Source organism: Erithacus rubecula, assembly GCF_903797595.1.
Source record: "Erithacus rubecula genome assembly, chromosome: 2".
Taxonomy (NCBI): domain Eukaryota; kingdom Metazoa; phylum Chordata; class Aves; order Passeriformes; family Muscicapidae; genus Erithacus; species Erithacus rubecula.
In genome coordinates this window covers 41,364,718-41,383,326 of record NC_136685.1, presented here as the reverse complement: position 1 = coordinate 41,383,326, position 18,609 = coordinate 41,364,718, and the positions used below count along the sequence as shown (strand labels likewise).

Below are 18,609 nucleotides of genomic sequence, written 5' to 3'. Positions count from 1 at the left end.
TAAAATATATGGTGAGTCCATTTGAGATAACCAATGCTGGATATGTCTTACAATTTCAACTTTCAATTAAAGAGTGAAATTTTTGTTTTTAAATCTTTTTGTGTATATCTAATAGATTGAACTTTAAAATGCTTTTCCTTCCCCTGAATGGCTTACAATTTGAGATAAACCAGAGGATAAATACTTCACTATTACTTGATTTAGTTATAGTTAGTGGCAGCTCCTTTAGTGAAACTTCATGTCATCTTGTTGTCTGTTTTGATAGCTTTATTTCCTTAGTTGTGAACCATAACTGTGCTTTTATTTTTAAAGATAAATTGCTTTTATTAATCCAGTTCCATTTTTGAGACGTGGTGTAGGTGTATTGTTTATTCATTCTTTTGCTGAAATGTGTGTTTTTGAAACTCACTACCTATGAATAATGAGGAGACCCTGAGAACTGATACCCTGTTTTTTAGATCAACTCATGTATGTGCTGTGAATTTTAGGGGATGAGAACAGCCATACTTGTGTCATATCTGTCTTGAAAGAGCTGCAGAATGTCAATATAAACATTGAGTCAAACAGGTTAGAACCTTCTCACCTAGGAACTACTTTATAAGGTTTCTGATTCCCTTGGGCTGTTTTATATTGCCACTGAACCCTTATTGCAAATAGGGCTGGTTTGCATCACATGTGCTTCTGTGCTCAACTGTGGTTATCAGTTTTACAGAAGCCATTGACTCATTACTTATCTGAGTTCCTTCATTCCCTACTTTAACCTGTAAGAAATTTAATGATATTTTTCTCTTCTGTGGAAAACTTTAATAGCTATTTCTGGATAGCTGGTGGTCCAGTCTTTCTGCAGACCCAACTTCATCAAACACTCAGGCACATCTCTAGTCCTTTCTTCTTCCCAAAATACTGCATATTAGAGCAATTCTGCACACCTCAAAATTTAATTGAGAATTATGCATAGCCATCTGCTTATGGGAGAGGAATTATTCAAGGGAATGGATGTGTATAATATGGTTTGCACCTTATTTTGTAGCCATTTAAAGATCGCTGTGAATGGTTCTATGAACATCTGCACGCTGGGCAGCCAGATTCAGACATGGTGCACAGGCCTGTCAATGAAAATGACATACTTCTGGTTCACAGAGGTATTGTGTTCTAAATGGAATCAGTGTGTCTTTGAAAGATAATGAATAAAGATGAAAAAATTAATTGGTATTTTGTCTTTAGATTCTATTTTTAGGAGTAGCTGTGAAGTTGTGTCCAAAGCAAACTGTGCAAAATTAAAGCAGGGGATTGCTGTGAGATTTCATGGAGAAGAAGGCATGGTGGGTAAAAGTGCATGGTTTTCTTTTATGGAATTTTCATATGGAAATATTAATTCTCATTCACAAATGGTTTTGAACTAAAGCCTATTTTAAAATTACTTTAGAAGAAATACTTGGTTACTCTGCATAACTATTGAGTGAAAGTTTTGTGTACTAATATGTTTTGTTCTCTTGACATGCAGGGACAGGGTGTAGTGCGTGAATGGTTTGATATCTTATCCAGTGAAATAGTTAACCCAGATTATGCCTTGTTTACCCAGTCAGCTGATGGTATGTCTCTGCCGTTTCTTATTTTTTTTCCCCCCTAAGTTATGGGTGTCATTTTTTATAAAAGCATTTTTGTAATCAAAGTATCTGTGTAGAGGCATAGATTATTTCATCAAAGCTAAAAGGAGAGGTTCAGGTCTGCTGTTCAAAGTAGTCTTCTCCAAGGAGGCTAGGACTGGACTGTCTTCTGCCTGTATTTGGGTTGGTACAGATAAAAGGGAGTAGTTATATTCTCATCCATCCTTTAAGCACATTTACATGTTGATAGAAGCAAAGCCAATTACAATGAGTAAAACATGTATATAGCAGTATAGTAAGATGGAGGACTAAATTGAGCAGTTGGTAATTACCTTTTTGTTGATGATTATTTCAGAACAGTACCTTGAAGAGAGGCTAAGCAGTATCGTTGTATTAAGGTGTCATTAGATTCTAAGACATTTCTTTCTGACATCGTTTTTGTGTAAACAAAAAATGCCAAATAGACCTTCAAAACCCCGAGATAAAACTCTTGCAGTATTTTCAGATGCTTAGTGTGTTTGATAAATAAAAGCTTAATTAAAAAAGAAATATAGTACAACATGATAATATTTTTGCTTTATAGGAACAACTTTCCAGCCGAACAGCAACTCTTCTGTAAATCCAGATCATTTGAACTACTTCCGTTTTGCAGGCCAGATCCTGGGTCTGGCTCTGAATCACAGGCAGCTGGTGAACATCTACTTCACAAGGTCATTCTACAAACATATTCTTGGTATGGTTTTATTAAAGTTCTGCTTATTAGTCATAACAGCTGTCTCAGTAGTAAGCCTTCCCCATTTTTACTTTTGTGTATGTCTTAAAAGTGAGAAAGCTTTGGAAATTCATGTCTTGCTAGTCTTCTGTGTACATCAGAGTCACAACAATTCTTTGCATCTCAGTTGTGACATTTTTTGTTGTTCTGAGTAGTGTTATTCTTGAGAAATGAAAATAGTTGTTCCCTAGTTAACTTAAGACAAAGTTGAGAATGTTTGTGAACTCTGACAAAAATCTATCAGGCATTCTTGATCATGTCTGAAATTCTTCACTTGTGCAGTGAAGTGAAATGTGAGACCCTGCTGTTGGAAACCTCTCTGTCTACCTATTCCACCAAATACTACTTTTTCCCAGAGTAGGGTTTCAGAACTAATGCGGGTTCATCCTGTCTTCTTAATGAGAGAAGTTAATTCCTATGCTTTTACTGTAGCATCCAGGAGGATGGGACAGATATTTTTGTAGAAATGTAACTTTTTTAGTAGGGGATATGCTCTGTTTGCTAGTGGTATCTGTGGTCTAGGGCTCTTCTCTGCTCTTCAAGAACCTTTGTGCCTCTTGATTGCTGAACAAAATGCCCCTCTTCTGCATTGTCACGAAAAAACTTCTCTTGAAAGGAGATTCCTAGTGCATTCTTGTTACTCCTCCAAGTACATAAATTTATTTGCTGTTATGTGCAGAATTTCCTTTGTGTTTAATTGTTAATCTTTGGAAGTCTAAATTACCTTGATGGTTTTCTGTAATCATTTTGTCTACCTATGGTCTCCATGTGATGTTCACTGAGTTCCAGGACAGATTAACTCTTAACTTCAAGTTTAGTGTTTATCTTCCCTGAAACTGTACAGAGAACACTTGCAGTTCATCGAAGGTGCAGGCTCAGTCATCTTTGTCAAGATCTTCACAGAGGAGTGTATTTTACTTCTCTCCCCTAGTACTGCTTTCTGTGGCAGGAGAGTGACTATGCTGGGCAGGGGCCAGTGGAGCACTCACTGCCAGTCTGCAGCAGCATCATGTTGGCAGTGCTTCATCAGGCTCTCTTAGTCACTGATCTTCACGCAGGAAAGTCTAATGCATCATGGCATGCCACAGTTTGGTGCTGACTTAAGCCTCAACATCAAGAGTGAGTAGAAGAATCATGAGTGATTTGGGATCTCAGATACCTTGGGCAGGGACACCTTCCTCTAGACCATGTTGCTCAAAGCCCTCTACAGCTTGGTCTTGGAACACTTCCAGGGATGGGGCATCCACAGCTTCTCTGGGTAACTTATTCCAGTGCCTCATCACTCCCACAGTAAAGAAATTCTTTGTAATATCTAATCTGAATTTATTGTCTTTCAGATTTAAACCATTCCCACTTGTCCTGTCGCTACTTGCCTGTGTAAAAAGTTCCTCTCCCGCTCTATTGTAGGCCACCTTTTGGTACTGGTAGGCTGCTTGAAGGTCTCCCTGGAGGTTTATTTTCTCCAGGCTGAAACAAATCCAACTGTCTCAGCCTTCAGTCTTCATAGGAGAGGTGCTCCAGCCATCTAATCATCATTGTAGCCTCATCTGGACTTGCTCTAACAGGTCTGTGCCCTTATGTTGAGCAGTACTCCAGATGGGGTCTCATGAGTGTGAGGTAGCGGGGCAGAATCATCACCTTTGACCTTCTGGCCGTGCTGCTTTCATTGCTGTGAATAGCACTCATGGGCTAATTCCCTATTGATGTATTCACAAAAAAGAAAATCTTATTTTTCTGCTGTTCAGTGTTATGTTGGGAATAGTGAAATGCTGTTCTTGTTACCTCTTTTGGAAATGACTGCAGATGATTTTAGGTTTTCTACTGGTTTTGGCTTGTGATAATATGCTTGATTTGTTTGGTTTCTGAATTGAGAAGATGACCTATTACTTATAGAATAACTATTCAAACCAAGCAGCTGTCATTAGTCTCTGTTAATAAGGTCTAACTGTTCTTAGTAAGGTCTTGTCATTCTAACATTCTGTTTTACAGGCATCCTGGAACTTTCCAGAGGTTTATACACATTCAACTTGTTTTAGGTCAAAAATCTTTTTTAATCGCTTCTTATTACTTATCAGAGACAAAGAACTAGAAAAATTATGCTTCCACTTCTCCAAGTAGTTGCTTATTCTGCCTCAATCACTATGATTTATTTAAATCTTTCCGAGGTCTTTTCCATCAGCTTTGCACATTTCCTATCTTCTTGTTCAAGGAATCAGAGTTTCACAGCAGTGGGTGCTCCTAAGCGGATTTGTTTTATTTTTTGCTAGCTCTTGTTCATGCCAAATGCAAGTTATTTGGTTACAGTCATAGAAATTCCCTTCAGCTACTTGTCAGGCCTCAAGCAAAGGAGTATGAAACCTCTTGTTTCCATTCCTTTGATTTTCACCTTGTGCTGAGATCCTTGTTTCCTGTAGAGAAAGTATATCCATCTGTTGATGCCACTGAAACCACCAGTTGTGTGTGAAGCCCTTCTGTATCTGAGGAACACTGTGAATCTCTTTCAGAGAGGAACTCCTCTTTTTAGTCAGCAGACATGGTGTGTAAATGCCTTAATTAGAAGCTGAAATTTGTATGAACATTTGTTCATACATTTCTTTGAGCCTCAGGTGAGTGCATTATCTTTTTCCACTGTGGTGAGTTGAAATCTTCCTGCAATAATATTTGATGAGGAAAGGTGAGGAAAGACCATCAACTTATGTGATGACTCAGCCAACAAACAACTTATATACTTTATAAGATCTTAGATATGCGGTGTGCATGATTTTTTGTGTGTGTGTGTGTGTGTGCTGTGAAACCAAACATTGTTCCATAGGTATGCATGTTTATTAAGGTTGCACTCTATTCCAGATGTAGCACAGGGAGAAGTACAGTCAGAAGTCAGTAAGACCTCTTAGGTTTATTTCTTTCACACTTCTTATCCTTCTGCTTAAGCAGGGGAGGAGGAGATGGTTTCTCAAATGTTTTCCAGTTACTTTGTATTTCTTTATGGGTACAATTACTTTCCATTTTGTAAAAGAAAACTTCTACCTCCAGCTTACAAAGATAGGGGACAAATTCTTAACTGTTCTATCTACTCTTACATTTTACTCTATAATAGAAAGTAGTCCTTAAAATTGTGTAAACAAAAGTGAAAATTAATTTCTGGGTCAGTGTATTTTGAACTGGAGGCCTTAAAACCTTAAATAATTAATGAGCTTGTCTCAGAGGTTATCTGTAGTATCTCTTTGAAGTTCTGTGTTGCACAGAAATACCTGCTTCTCACAATTATGCTAAGATAGATTTCTCTTCTTTTTCAAACTACAGGGACCTCAAAGGTATACATGAGAAAGATACATAGTATTTTATGGGATTCAAATTTTGTCATGATAAATAGGATGGAATTTTTTTATAACTGCTTGAGTCTATTCATTGGTAAAATATCTGTCAACCAAATGACTGAGCTTAGTGCTTTGGTCTCACAACATGCTGACTATGAAAGTATTCTCAACACTTGTTGAGTTTCTTCTCTAAAGGAGTCTCTGATTCCTACTTTTTCACACATTTTGCATATATCCCTCAGAGACATCATTATTCCCACGTTTTGTGTATCAAATGCACATATGCTTCCTAGTTGACAAAAGTGAAAGTCCTCTGGAAACTACCAGACAGCTGTTAGATTTTTTGTTTTGAGAGAGAAGACAGTGATAGTTAATTAGTAAGCTGTCTATCCCTCTCTTAAGCTGGAGTGTTGTTTGATTTTGTTTGAAAAACAATGCCTTACAGCTGTGTGCACACCATTTCAGCACTTGTCAGCTCTTCCAGGGAAATGCGATAACATTTTTTACACTTGGATATTTTGCAGTGGCTGCTGACCTTTGAATTTTGTGTTTCTCTGCATCCACAATCCATAGTGTGCTAAGACTTCTACTAATGGGCACTCTTATGGCACTGCACAATGCATGGAAGATGGTGAAGCAAGGACAGTGCTTCCCAATAACTTGCTTTTCTCTAAAGTTACTGCTCCCCTCATCTCCTGCCCTCCTGGGAAGATCCTTTTCCCAGTTATTGTATCTGTCTTGGTGCAGTTGAAGCATCTGTCATGCCAGAATTAAAATAATTGAGGTCTGCTTTCCTGTGAAGAGGGTAGCTCCCTTGCCTAAACTAGGTTCACTTTGTTCTAGGCCCATTTGCTCAAATGTTCTTGAGTGCCATGCCTCTGAAAGGGCTTGTAAATAGGCACTTTCTGTACCTGGATAGAAGTCAGACTTCTAGCAACTCTCCCTTTAATGATCATAAATTACTTGCAAGTTCACTTTGAAATGTAAAATTCCTATAATAATAATAATAATTTCTCTCCTGCCCTCTAAGTAATGCTCTGGGGGAAAAGATACTTTTATAGAGAAATACTGTATTTGTGTTTCTAAAATTTAGGTAGAAAACTTTAATATTTTGTAGGAAACCTTTAACATTTTGTGTTCAGAATGAGTGCATGCTTTTACTGAAATCCATTAGTGAACTGAAATAGTGCAAATTGGTTTTGCCTGAGTGGTATGTCATTTGCTTCTCTAGGAGGAAAAACATACAGAGGAAACTTGATTCTGTAGTATTTAAAAATACAGCATATACAGTTCTGCTGTAGTTAGCAACAGTGCCTCTCACTCTCCCTTTTCCTATTACTGCATTACTCTGGTTTCTCTCTAGAGGGCAATCTTCTACCATGTATTAAGTCAGAATCCTTTTTGCTTTATCCTGTTTATTTGAGCAGTGTTGTCTTTTTGTTTGTGTTTTTTTTTTTCCTAGGCATACCTGTAAATTATCAGGATGTAGCATCCATTGATCCAGAGTATGCAAAGAACTTGCAGTGGATTTTAGATAATGATATCAGTGATCTGGGTTTAGAGCTGACATTCTCTGTTGAGACTGATGTGTTTGGAGCAATGGAAGAAGTGCCATTGAAGCCAGGGGGTGCAAGTATACTTGTTACACAGGAAAACAAGGTGAGTATACAGGTTTATTCAGAAGATGGTAGTATAGGAAAAACCATCCTCCATCTCCCTTTCTGAATAACTGGAAGGATGAATGGTATACCTGTTTTGAAGAAAATGCAAAAAATTACAGTTGCCAGCACTTTCCCCCTTTTCTCAATTAGCATGTTACATAAATAGTACTATTTAAAATGTTTAAAAGAGTTCAAGATAGAGGTTCTTCTTTCTGATAGACCTGTGGAAGTGAAATAGGATCAATTTAAATGAAGGATTTATTTTAAAGGTAACAAATAGTCCTAAAATTATGTCTTGGGTATAAAAACCAAGAATGTAGAACAGTAGCAATTTCTAAACATAAAATTATAGGTAATGTTGCAAAGTGTGCTGCCTGCTAGGCCAGTCTATAACACTGGATTGCTCTAATTAACATGCAGATAATGTACAGAATAAAACTCTGCAGGAAACTTTTTTAGCATTTGCAAGTCACTTGATATGTATGGGAAATAATCTACTTTTAAAATTTACTTTAATAGTAACAGGTTGAAAAGCCCCTGCTTCTTCTGCAGCATTAATTAAAAAAAAAAAAGAGAAATATGGAAAAACAGCCAGATTTTAAAGTCGTCTAGAAATTATAATAAACATTGAATCTAAGTGAATCCTGCAGTTACTGACTAAACAGTTCTGAGTAACTGCAGGAGTGCCACAGGTAGACCTGCAGTTTTTTGTGATGTTGAGTCTTGGTCCTGCTGCTTTCTGATTTTTATTTGTGTTGGGCTGGCCGAGCCTGTTCTCTGTGCTCAGTGAGTATTTGGCTTCAGGAGTGGTGTCTGCAGCTGCTGCACTGGGCAACAGCCACTTGGTGTCAGCCTTTGCTGCAAGGATATTGCAGTTTGTGTAGGAGCAATTGGCACTGGATTCTTGTAGCCTTAATCCTCATTGTCATTAAGGCAGAGTGTCATTCCAGTAGCAGGAATAGGTATTATTAGCTTGGTTCTGCACTGATTCTTACAATACAGTCGTTTGTGAAAGAATACAGGTTGCAAAACAAGTCTGATTGTGAAGGTAGTGGATGCTTAATTTCTTTATTGTTGGTAGAGAAAGCAAGGGTGTTGATTCTTGTATCTGGTCAGTCTTAGCTTCTCAGTATATAAAAAAGATGCATTTAACATAAATTGTAGTTTCATAATAACTATTTAAGACTATTTTCTATAAATAAAATTTTAGCATAAAATTAGATGTTTGCCCACATGGGGGTATGACCCAGTAGCAGCTTAATTTGCTCTCTTAACTTGACAGTTGGGGCACAGTCTAAAAAGAGTGATTGAAAATGTGTAGAGGAGAAGCCTCTATCTCATCAAGTTTTCGTCATCATGGCAGGAGGGGACTAGAGTTTGTGTAGCTTTAATTTGAAAGATGATAAGAAAGAGGTGACTCTGGTGGTAGCTTTGAAACCATTAATATTAATGCATTATTTGCATTTGAAGTTGCAAAATGTGAACTCAAAAAACATCTCTAAGATGGCACTGTTTTGTTCACTGGCAAAGTTGTTGGCAGTGGCCAAGTTGTTGAAAAGTGGAGATGTGTGTGTTAGTGGTTTTGGGGGATTTTTTTTCGTTTTTTGTTTAATGTGACATAGTTTTGCAGTATGTTTTAGCTTAGCTGTTCTGTCAGTTTAAATGGGAATGTGTCTACTTCATTTAAAAAAAATCTCTTTTTCTCCTGCAAGTGATATTTTTTTTCCTACCTTTACACAAGGAATAATAGATCACTGTTTAAAACTCACTGTATTTATTAGAGCTCTGGAAGAAGAAAATTCAGCTTCTAAAAGAATTTGCAGTGTATGCACACTAGCAGAAACCTGTTAAAATTAAATTATGAATGAATCTTTATCCCTTAAAAAACCCAAACAACAAACACATATGCAAAAAAATTTCCTGTGCCAAAACCAAACACAGCCTTGCCCCTCCCTGCACAGGAACCACCCAAACAGTCCCTTTCTCTTATTGAAAACTGAAATAGAGTAAATGCACTAGTAGTAAAAGCCATTAGTAAAATGTATTTTCTCAGAATGGGGTAGTTTTCTTTTTTTATATCGACTGTGTAGTAGGTGAATGGTTGTGGGACAATTAGATGATGCAAATATTCATGTCTTGCAATTGCTGTGTCCATGTAACCCAGCTGAAATACAGTTATAGCTTGGTTCAAATGCCTTTTGTCATGGTAATGGAGAGACTTCAAAGGGAAAAGTCAGGCTTTGTCCTGAATTTATCTTTGCTCTTTGCTGTGTACTATTTTGCAGCTTTCTACTTTCTAGGAAAAAAATAAAATTAGGCGTAGTCAGAGTTTGACTATTTTTGTATAAAAGAATGGAGCAGGTCTCCACAATCCTATAGCTTTCTTTGTCCTCCCAGAACCTGTCTGTGAGCTGGCCATTCTATCTGGCAGTAAAATAGTAGGGTTTTTTTTTTCCCAGGCAGCTTTAAAATGGAGCTGCTCTCTGAATCTGAAAATCATCATAACCATTGGTCCTTGTCTCACAATATATGAGATTGTGAAATCGAGGAAGCATGATCTCTGTTTTATTTACCTCAAAGTAAAATACAGAACAACCCCTGACCCAAACTAGGCTTTGTCATTATATTTGTGATGCCTGTCTAATGTGTATTCAATCAAATCTCCCTTCCTTAAAGAAGGCTGCATCATAACTTTGTGCTATATAGGAATGCATATGTAGATCTCAAGTGATGTAGGTATTTCTGGTTTGTAATGTGCTCCTAAGGCTTCAGAGGGGAATAAAATGTAAATGAAGTGCACAGAAAGCAAAACAAATTGATCAGGTTGTTTACTGACATGTATTATGTAAATTCTGTGCTACAGGTCTTTCATCATGTGCCTGTGCTGATAGCCAGGATGCCTGGTAGTTCCAGGCTATTTTAAACATTTCTTGTTGCACCTAAAGTACAGCAGATGCTTTCTCTCACAATTAAAGTGTTCAATGTAGTATTTTGTCATGCATAAAATAAGTAATTATTTTTTAATCGATTTTTGAAAATAAGGTTGTGAAGTTTTCTTTCCACAGCACTGTTTTTCTGAGTAGCCTAAATTACATAAGAACAGTTTAAGAGATTAAAACATGCATTTCTGATCATTGTAGACAGCCAGTATTTTGAATCCTGATATTGCAAAAATTTCTGATTTCTTCTGTATTCACAGACTGTCTTTTGTCTAGTGCACTTAATCTTCTTTGGCTGCCTCTCAGTCCTCAGAGAAGGGAGGTATCTTCAGCTCCACTGATAACAGAAGCAACCTGGGGAGATTACTAGACTGAGACTAGGTTTTTGGAAGCAGTACTGCAATTGAAGATACTATTAGGTCACATTCCTCTTCTTCAGAATGCTTCACAAATTAATTGTTCTCTCAATCCTATAAAATGGTGAAAATGCATTTATAAGTATCTTTCAACTGCAAAGCAAACAACCCCTCTGTACAGCTTTGAATTAAGGAACTGCCTTAAAAAATATCCTTCTGTTTTGAAATGTTTCATACTTCAATGTGTTTTTCTGAAAGGGAGAAAAGAAGAAATGCTTGGTTGCTTTTCTGTGGGTTCAGAACCTAAAAGTTTAGTTTGAAGTATTTTTAAATTAAAAATCAAAGTAGTATTTTTATAAGATTTTTTTTTTTTTGAAGGAAGCTATAGTTGAGATGGTTTAATTGGGAGATACATTTCATGATTTTCTTATCAAAAGTCATGATTGTAAAGTCAAAGCATTTCTTAAAAAGAGTACTTTAAATAATCTAGGAATAAATTTTGTTTTCATGTAGAAAACTAGTAAAGAAACTTCATTAAACTTGTGTAATTTGGTCGGGGTAGATGAGACATGTTTATAGAATTTAAATGTAGGCACTTTTCCCTTCTAAAAGGCACTTGTCTCCTTCTAAAAGCTTTCTTCCATTAACACCTCCTAGGCTTTTGTGTTCTCAACAAAAGCAAAGTTCTGGTGGATTCCTTTTCTGACTGGCATCTTTTAAAGGGAATGGAGCCCCCATGTCTTTAAAGCCTGTTAAAGTCTTTTCTCTGGCTATGGTAGAAATTGTTTTCAGGTGTTTTTCTTTTTTAAAAACTAAGGAGATTTTTCAAGACTTTCTTAAAAAAAATTGAAATTCTTGTTAAGACTAATTACCGCTGCAGGCTTTATTTTGTATTATTTTAGGATTCCAGAGAGGGGGGGAAAGCAAGGAAGCTTTTTGGCTCACAAATATTCCTTCAGAAGTTAGCCCTTTTTTCTGAGTAATGTCAGGTTGCTTAAATAGAGTGTTTTTGCTTACAAACATTGTTTATTCCATTAGTTGAGTTTAATGGAGGTTGTATTAGATGTGGGCATAACAAATTAAATTTTATTTACTTCCTTTATCTTAGTCTGAATCCCTGTTTTTTGACTGGTTCATGTAACAATTCAAACACTTCTGTTTTGAAATTGTCTTAGGAAGGAAGGTGGAAGAGCAGAAGGGGCTTATTTTGAGTTGCTTCCATATGAAAAATGCAAAGGGACTCTTACTGCCTTACAGTGGAAGAGATTTGTGATGCAGTGAGGACTGCATTTGTGTTTGAGTTTGTTTGAGCACTGTGTGGTTTTTCTGGGATCCATCTAAATATTGTTTTCTACATTGCAGGCTGAGTATGTCCAGCTTGTGACAGAGCTCAGAATGACAAGAGCCATTCAGCCTCAGATAAATGCCTTTTTACAAGGCTTCCATATGTTCATTCCACCATCTTTGATCCAACTTTTTGATGAGTATGAACTGGTAAGCAGAAATGCATATGTATTTTTATACACTTTTTCTCAGCATACTTCATCAGCAGTGTAAATTATGTAGAAGTGAAGCTCAGTAACCACAAAACAAAGATTTTGTAGCTTTCACATGGGCTTTGCTTCCTGGGCATCTAACAGTGAGGATCTCATGATGTGTATTCCTGCTTTTTCTAATTATTCAGGATTACCATCTTCCTGAAACTTGACATAGCAGAAATATATATGCCTTAAATTGTAATTTCAGTATGGAATCAATGTGTTGTGGCCTTTAAGTCTTTGCATATTTTCCTTGAGGAGGACAGAAATCCTTTAAGAGTAAGGAGTTGCTATCTATTGTCTGCTTTTTTTGAGTCACAAAGTGAGATTCTGTTAAATTTTTGTTGGTGGTTTGAGCTTCTGTAATCAACAAATCTCTCTGAAGTTATGTCAAGATTCAGAGATTTATTCTTTTAGATTCTTTGGCAATAATTATTCTCTCTTGCTAGTGCATACTTAAACAGATTATGTGAAGTTACCTGAATTCATGAATCTTCATGTAATAAAATTTAGTCGTGGGATGTATAAGGTTGCAATAAACTGAAAAAGCACTGTAAACTTTATACTTCTTAAAATATTAGTTCTTAAATCTTGAAATAAGTGGTTAGGCAGGAGAACTAATCATAAGCTGTGTGCTTCTTCTGAAGGAGCTTTTGTTGTCTGGCATGCCAGAAATTGATGTGAATGACTGGTTAAAAAATACAGAATATACCAGTGGCTATGAGAGAGGGGACCAAGTTATTCAGGTAAAATTAATTATTTGGTTTTCTTTTGTTTTTTTTTCTTTAAATGTAGCGCATTTAATCCAAAAGATGTGATTTTGTTTTTGTCATATTCTGTGTGTGTTTGTGAAAGCTTATTTTGGCTGAAATTTGTGGAGGTTTTTTAATACTGTATTTCTACATTAAATTACTTAAATATGCATGAATTTGGTACAAAAAATTCCTATTTTAAGTAGCAAACTCAGATATTTGTTGTTTCATCAGCATATTTTCAAATGCTACAAGTGTTTAATGGAAAATACAAACTAACTTTTTTGTCATTTAGTGGTTCTGGGACGTGGTGGAAGAGCTATCTCAGGAAGAGAGAGTGCTACTATTACAGTTTGTTACTGGCAGGTGAGAGACTTCTGTAAGAACAAATACATTGTCTAGATACTATGAAACAAGACAAGAGACTTGAGAGACCATAAAAGATCATCTAGAAACTGTTTTGCATACTGGTTGTTCTATATGTTGATCAAAGTAGAGGAAGTGTGTGTTAATACTTCTGCTGTCTGTGCTGCCTGCAAAGTGATTGATTATGTATTTATTATACTTGAGCACTTTGCAAGAGGCCTTTGTTGCTGTCCAGGCTGTTCTTGACAAAGCCATAGTGAATTTAACTGAGCTTTATATTCTTGTTCCTGTTGCATATTTATGTGACTCTTGGCTTTTCCAATAATCAGGTGAGGCTGTAATGTAGAAGATAAGTAGGTATCGCTTCAGTCAGTGTACACAGAATATCCTTCTCCTCAAGATGAGTTGAATTTAATATTAGTGTAGTGTGTCAAGAGAAGTAAAGATGTAACTTTATGGAAGCCTATCTGCTTTATAAAGGTTTTCTGTCCTAAATCTATTAGTTCTCTAGGGAAAGCCACTTTTATTTCCCTTATGGTTTGGGAGCAGTGAGGGAATGTTGTAGCAATAAAATGTCCCTGTGAGCTGGGTGAGTTGCTGAGCTTGTGGGTACAGACATTTCACAAAGTCATAAATGTGACACCTGAGTTGTGCAATCCAGTCTTTTTCTGGTAGCAGGCAGAGATTTCACCATCTTCTTAGTTTCATGTTCCCTTAATATTCTAGGATTAGTAGAGTAGTTAACCTTTTGTGTATAAGTTTGGTGGTTAAGCAGTGGTAAAGTACAAATTAGTATCATCAAAACTATCTTTTGTATTAAGGAATTTCACAGTAACGGATGTATCATCAAATGGCCTGGTCTCCAAATTCTATTAGTTTCACTTGATTTATTATGAATTTCCTTGGTTTTAGGGATCATGGATGATGTAAGAATCTAATTGTATGCATGTTGATCTTTTAGTCCTCTGAAGAAATGATTCCTGAAGTTGTAACTGCACATGTGTGGCATGCCAACTGCTGGTCTTTCATTTTTAGTGAACTGGTCTATTTCTAAATCTAGACAGCAAATAAGGATCTTTAAAATGTAAGGTCATGCTTCAAATGCTTCTTAAAACATTCCAAATGATACTGAAGTGGAATTCAGTGTTTTCACAGTATTTGAGCTAATCTACTGGGTTCTAAGAGAGGCTTTCTATCAAGTAAAGAGTTACAGTGTCTGATTAATGCATGCATCAGCACCATTGGTTTTGGTCACAAATCACCTACTGCCTTGTTCTTACCCATTTTCTTGTTAGTAGGAAGGAAAATTTTGGTGTGGCTTTAAGAACTCTGGTCTGGAATTTAAAACCAATCTGCTCAGGATTATTTTTCTTCTGTATCAGCTAGGAGTAGCCCTTTGTTTTTTCTTCAGTGTTTGAAATGCAATAGATATATTTTTCCATAAATATTTAACTTTTGAAAGTTACCTGTAATAGTAACCTCTAATAGTGATAGAGTAATAGTTACCTCTAATAGTGATATGTAGCTGGCATTTTTGCACATAAGTCCGCAGGCAGTCCTACTTTTTTTTAAATGGAAGATTCAGATGCTGACTTTTCTGTGAGCCTAGTACAGTAGTCAGACTGGTATCTTAAGTAAAATTTTACATTAAAAGTATACCTGATTTCAAACAATGATATTTTTCTTGCCTTAGTGAAGAATTTGTTTCTATGGGTATTGGTTGCTTGGCTACATTTAAAAGTATTTTTTTTCTCTCCATTTCTCTTTAATCTCTTCTGTACATTCACTTACTTGATTTTCTTTGTGTGTGTGTGTGAAGTGGAACTATTCTTTCTTTCCAATCAAAGACTGTGAAATTAATCTAGTGAATTAAATAAGATACTTAGATTTATGATTATGTCTTCAGTGTTTCTTTGACATCTCTAAATATTTTTTAGACTTTACCTTTTGTCTTCTCTTTCTGTTTTTCTCTTACGAAGTTTTGCTCTGGTAGTTTCAGTGGAAATGGTATTAATGACAAATGCAATGCTAATTTTGAGACTTTTTTAATAGTAATTGTCATGAGCAAAGTTTGAACATATTTGAAGGTCTTAGCACACTCAAGAAAATGCCTAAATTTTTTTGTGTTGGGGGTCTGAAAGTTCACTTACGATGCCATTTATTCTTTCTCAGCTAACAGCTGCTCAAAATGATATTGCCAATTCTAGCTTTTATTTTTCTCCCTCTTGATCTCTTTGATATTTATAATAGTATTTGGCTAATTTATTGTTAATTCTCCACTGGCAACTTCTGATGGGTTTTTTAGTGAACAGTTAGAAGGAAGTGTTGACAGCTTGATGGATTTTAAATTATAAATTCTACTTTATTTGTATTTTACAGCTGCAAAGATTGTATAGAACTTCAGTTTTGGTTGAGCAATAAGCAATATGCTTATGCTCATTTAAGAAAAATTCAGCATTGCTGTTAAATATGAAAGATTTATGTGTCTACTGTCACATAAGAAAAAGGAAACAAGCTTAAAAATCACTTCTGCAGTGTTTTCATTCTAAGGAAATTTATTCAAAACTTGTCAGTGGAAAAATATGTAGAAAAGTCACAATTCAGATGTAAATGTAGAAATTTCCAAAACTATGAAATTTTGTTGTTGCTCTTACTCACAGCTATTGTGATATTTTTTGCATCTATTCAAAAGGTTTTCTTTACTATATTGGCAGTGGTTTGCTTAGAGAGAAAACTCATTCTTGGAGGTACAAGTTGGCAGCAATCTCTTTCTTTAAATGTTCAAAGCCTTGACCATGATTAACAATTTTGTCTTGTTATATGGAAAATATTATAATAAGGTACATTGAAAAAAAATTGAAAAACATTGAAAGAAATTTTTAGCAGTTAGGTCTCTGTTTTCTTGCTGATTTGAGTGTGGGATGTTTATCAGAGGGGAGAAAAGTTGTTGCAGGGGACGCAGGATTGTATTGGGATGTGAGCCAAAATTGTGGTATAAAAGTACTGATGTACTATCTTTTACTGTTGTTCTGAAATGTTGCTGTAAGCACAATTCTATTTGTGTCAGAAATTATATGCTGCAAATAATCAGCACTTCTCTCCATAGTGGTTACTTTGTGTAGCAGTGTTAGAACTATATGTTCAATATTGCTGTTGTTAAGCTAGGTAATACAGATTTATGTGTTGCATACTACAGCTAGTTCTAAAAGGTATGTTTAAAAGGTGTTACTGTGAGTTGTGTCCCAGCTCCTTCACATTCAGCAGCAGTAACCATCATGCTTTTGCATTTTTGCCAGGTAGTTTCACTGTGAGTGGAAACATTACTTCTGTTACACTTGCTTCTGGCTTTTACAGTCACTTGATTTGGTGAATATGGGAGCACTGCTTTTAGTATAGGTACCTGTAATCCCAAATTCTAACAGCTGTTACATATTTTTGGAAGATTTATTTTGTTTTATCAGATTCTTTCTTTGCTAGGTACAAAAATCACAGAATAGCTGAGACTGAAAGGGACCTCTTGAGATTAACTTTCACAGAATATTCTTGAGTTGAAAGAGGTGCACAAGGATTATCAGATCCAACTCAAGTGAATGGCTCATACAGGGATCAACCTTGGCATTATTAGTACCATGCTCTAACCAACTGAAGCAATCTCATTGTCTCATCCAATATGGTATTCAGAGCAGGGCCAGCTACAGCTGGATGCTCTGATTTTGACTGTCTCCTGGAATGCTGACCTCTTCTCAACTTGTACTTGAGGTGTTTGACCACCTCAGAGTATAAAAGTGTTCCTTATGTTTAAATGGAAATTTCCTAGACTTCAATTTGTGCCCATTGTCTCTTATACTGTAACTGGAGACCACTGCTTCATTTTATTTATCTCTTCCTTCAGGTATTTATACACATTGATCAGATAGTTCTAAGCTTTCACTTCTCCAGCCTGAACAGTCTCAGCTCACTTTTGTCTTGTGTCAGGTGTTCCAATCCTTTACAATCTTTGTGGGCCTTCACTCAGCTTGCTGGATTATGTCCGTGTCACTCTTATAGTGGGGGGTTGGGAGCTGGATATTTTTCCCCAAGTGCAGAGAAAGGATAATCATCCTCTCCCTACTGGTGGCATTGTTCCTAATGCATTCAACTTCCTTTATCCTTTCATTATAGTGGAGTTGGAGGGGGACGATTTGAGGTTTTTTGGATGCAAGGGCTGTGCTAGCAAGATGTTACCTTGTAGTGTATGTCAGCTTAAATTGATATTATGAAAATATCTGTATATCTGAATTTTTTTTATTTGTTAGTTTAGAATGACAAAGAAGGTGTCTGAACAATGAGCTATTGCCCATTTACACCTGGAGTAATCTTTAAATAGTATGTTGGTAAATCAAAAAGAAAGAGTAATATGATTAAGTGAGATTGCAGTTTGCAATCAGAGATTGAAGATGCTAGTGATTTTTTTTTAGTGCATTCTAGTTTTGCTACAGTTTGTCACTGGGCTATAGTGTGACTGATGTAATGTTTTTATTAGTTACTTGAAATATTTGGTCTGAGGTAGTAAATGCACAGACATGTCAAGGACACTTTGGTCATTTGTCCCACAGATAGTAATCAGAGAATAAACTGTTTTGTGATGTAGCTTAAACTTTTAACACAAATAGACATGTTTGTCTTAACTGAGATAATGTCACACTATAAGAAGGATATAAATCTGTTAGAAAGCATTCAGAGGCAGTAAGGATGGTGAAGGGCCTTGAGGAGAAGCTGTATGAGGAGTGGCTGGGGTCACTTAGTCTGTTCAGGCTGCAGAAGAGGAGTCTGAAGGGGGACCTTGGAAACCTCATTTCAGTCTACAGCTTCCTCAGGAGGGGAAGAGGAGCAGCAGGCACTGATCTCTTCACTGGTCACCAGAGGCAGGACCCAAGGGAATGATGTGAAGCCGTGTCAGGGAGGTTTAGGTTGGATGTTAGGGAAAGGCTCTTCCCCCAGAAGGTGGTTGGGCACTGGAACAGGCTGCCCAGGGAAATGGTCACAGTACCAGCCTGACAGAGTTCAGGAAGGGTTTGGACAATGCTCTCAGGCAAGTGGTGTGATCTCTGCAGTGTTAGGAGTCAGATTTCAATCCTGGTGGGTCCTTACCAACTCAGAATATTCTGATTCTGTGAACATTCTGCTACAAAAACTGGTTATAGAAATGAGTCCTTCTTGCAGGCAGAATTATCTTGAATGTCAGTCAAACAATATGGTGCATATCCTAAGTGGACTGATGTGTTATTCAGTCTAGTAATTAAAAGCTTTTAAACAACAAGA

General features: G+C 36.4%; 1 protein-coding gene across 5 annotated transcripts in view; it reads left to right on the top strand.

The window, feature by feature from the left end:
• The window catches only part of HACE1 (HECT domain and ankyrin repeat containing E3 ubiquitin protein ligase 1), a 49,043-nt gene that overhangs the window by 27,664 nt on the left and 2,770 nt on the right, over positions 1-18,609 (top strand). For all 5 annotated transcript variants that reach the window (XM_079326175.1, XM_079326174.1, XM_079326177.1 and 2 more), the window contains exons 15-22: positions 1,031-1,142; positions 1,225-1,322; positions 1,505-1,592; positions 2,191-2,340; positions 7,159-7,355; positions 12,015-12,146; positions 12,838-12,936; positions 13,238-13,308. In XM_079326175.1, coding sequence (XP_079182301.1) covers positions 1,031-1,142; positions 1,225-1,322; positions 1,505-1,592; positions 2,191-2,340; positions 7,159-7,355; positions 12,015-12,146; positions 12,838-12,936; positions 13,238-13,308 — 947 coding nt within the window. The remainder of the gene's footprint in view (positions 1-1,030; positions 1,143-1,224; positions 1,323-1,504; positions 1,593-2,190; positions 2,341-7,158; positions 7,356-12,014; positions 12,147-12,837; positions 12,937-13,237; positions 13,309-18,609) is intronic.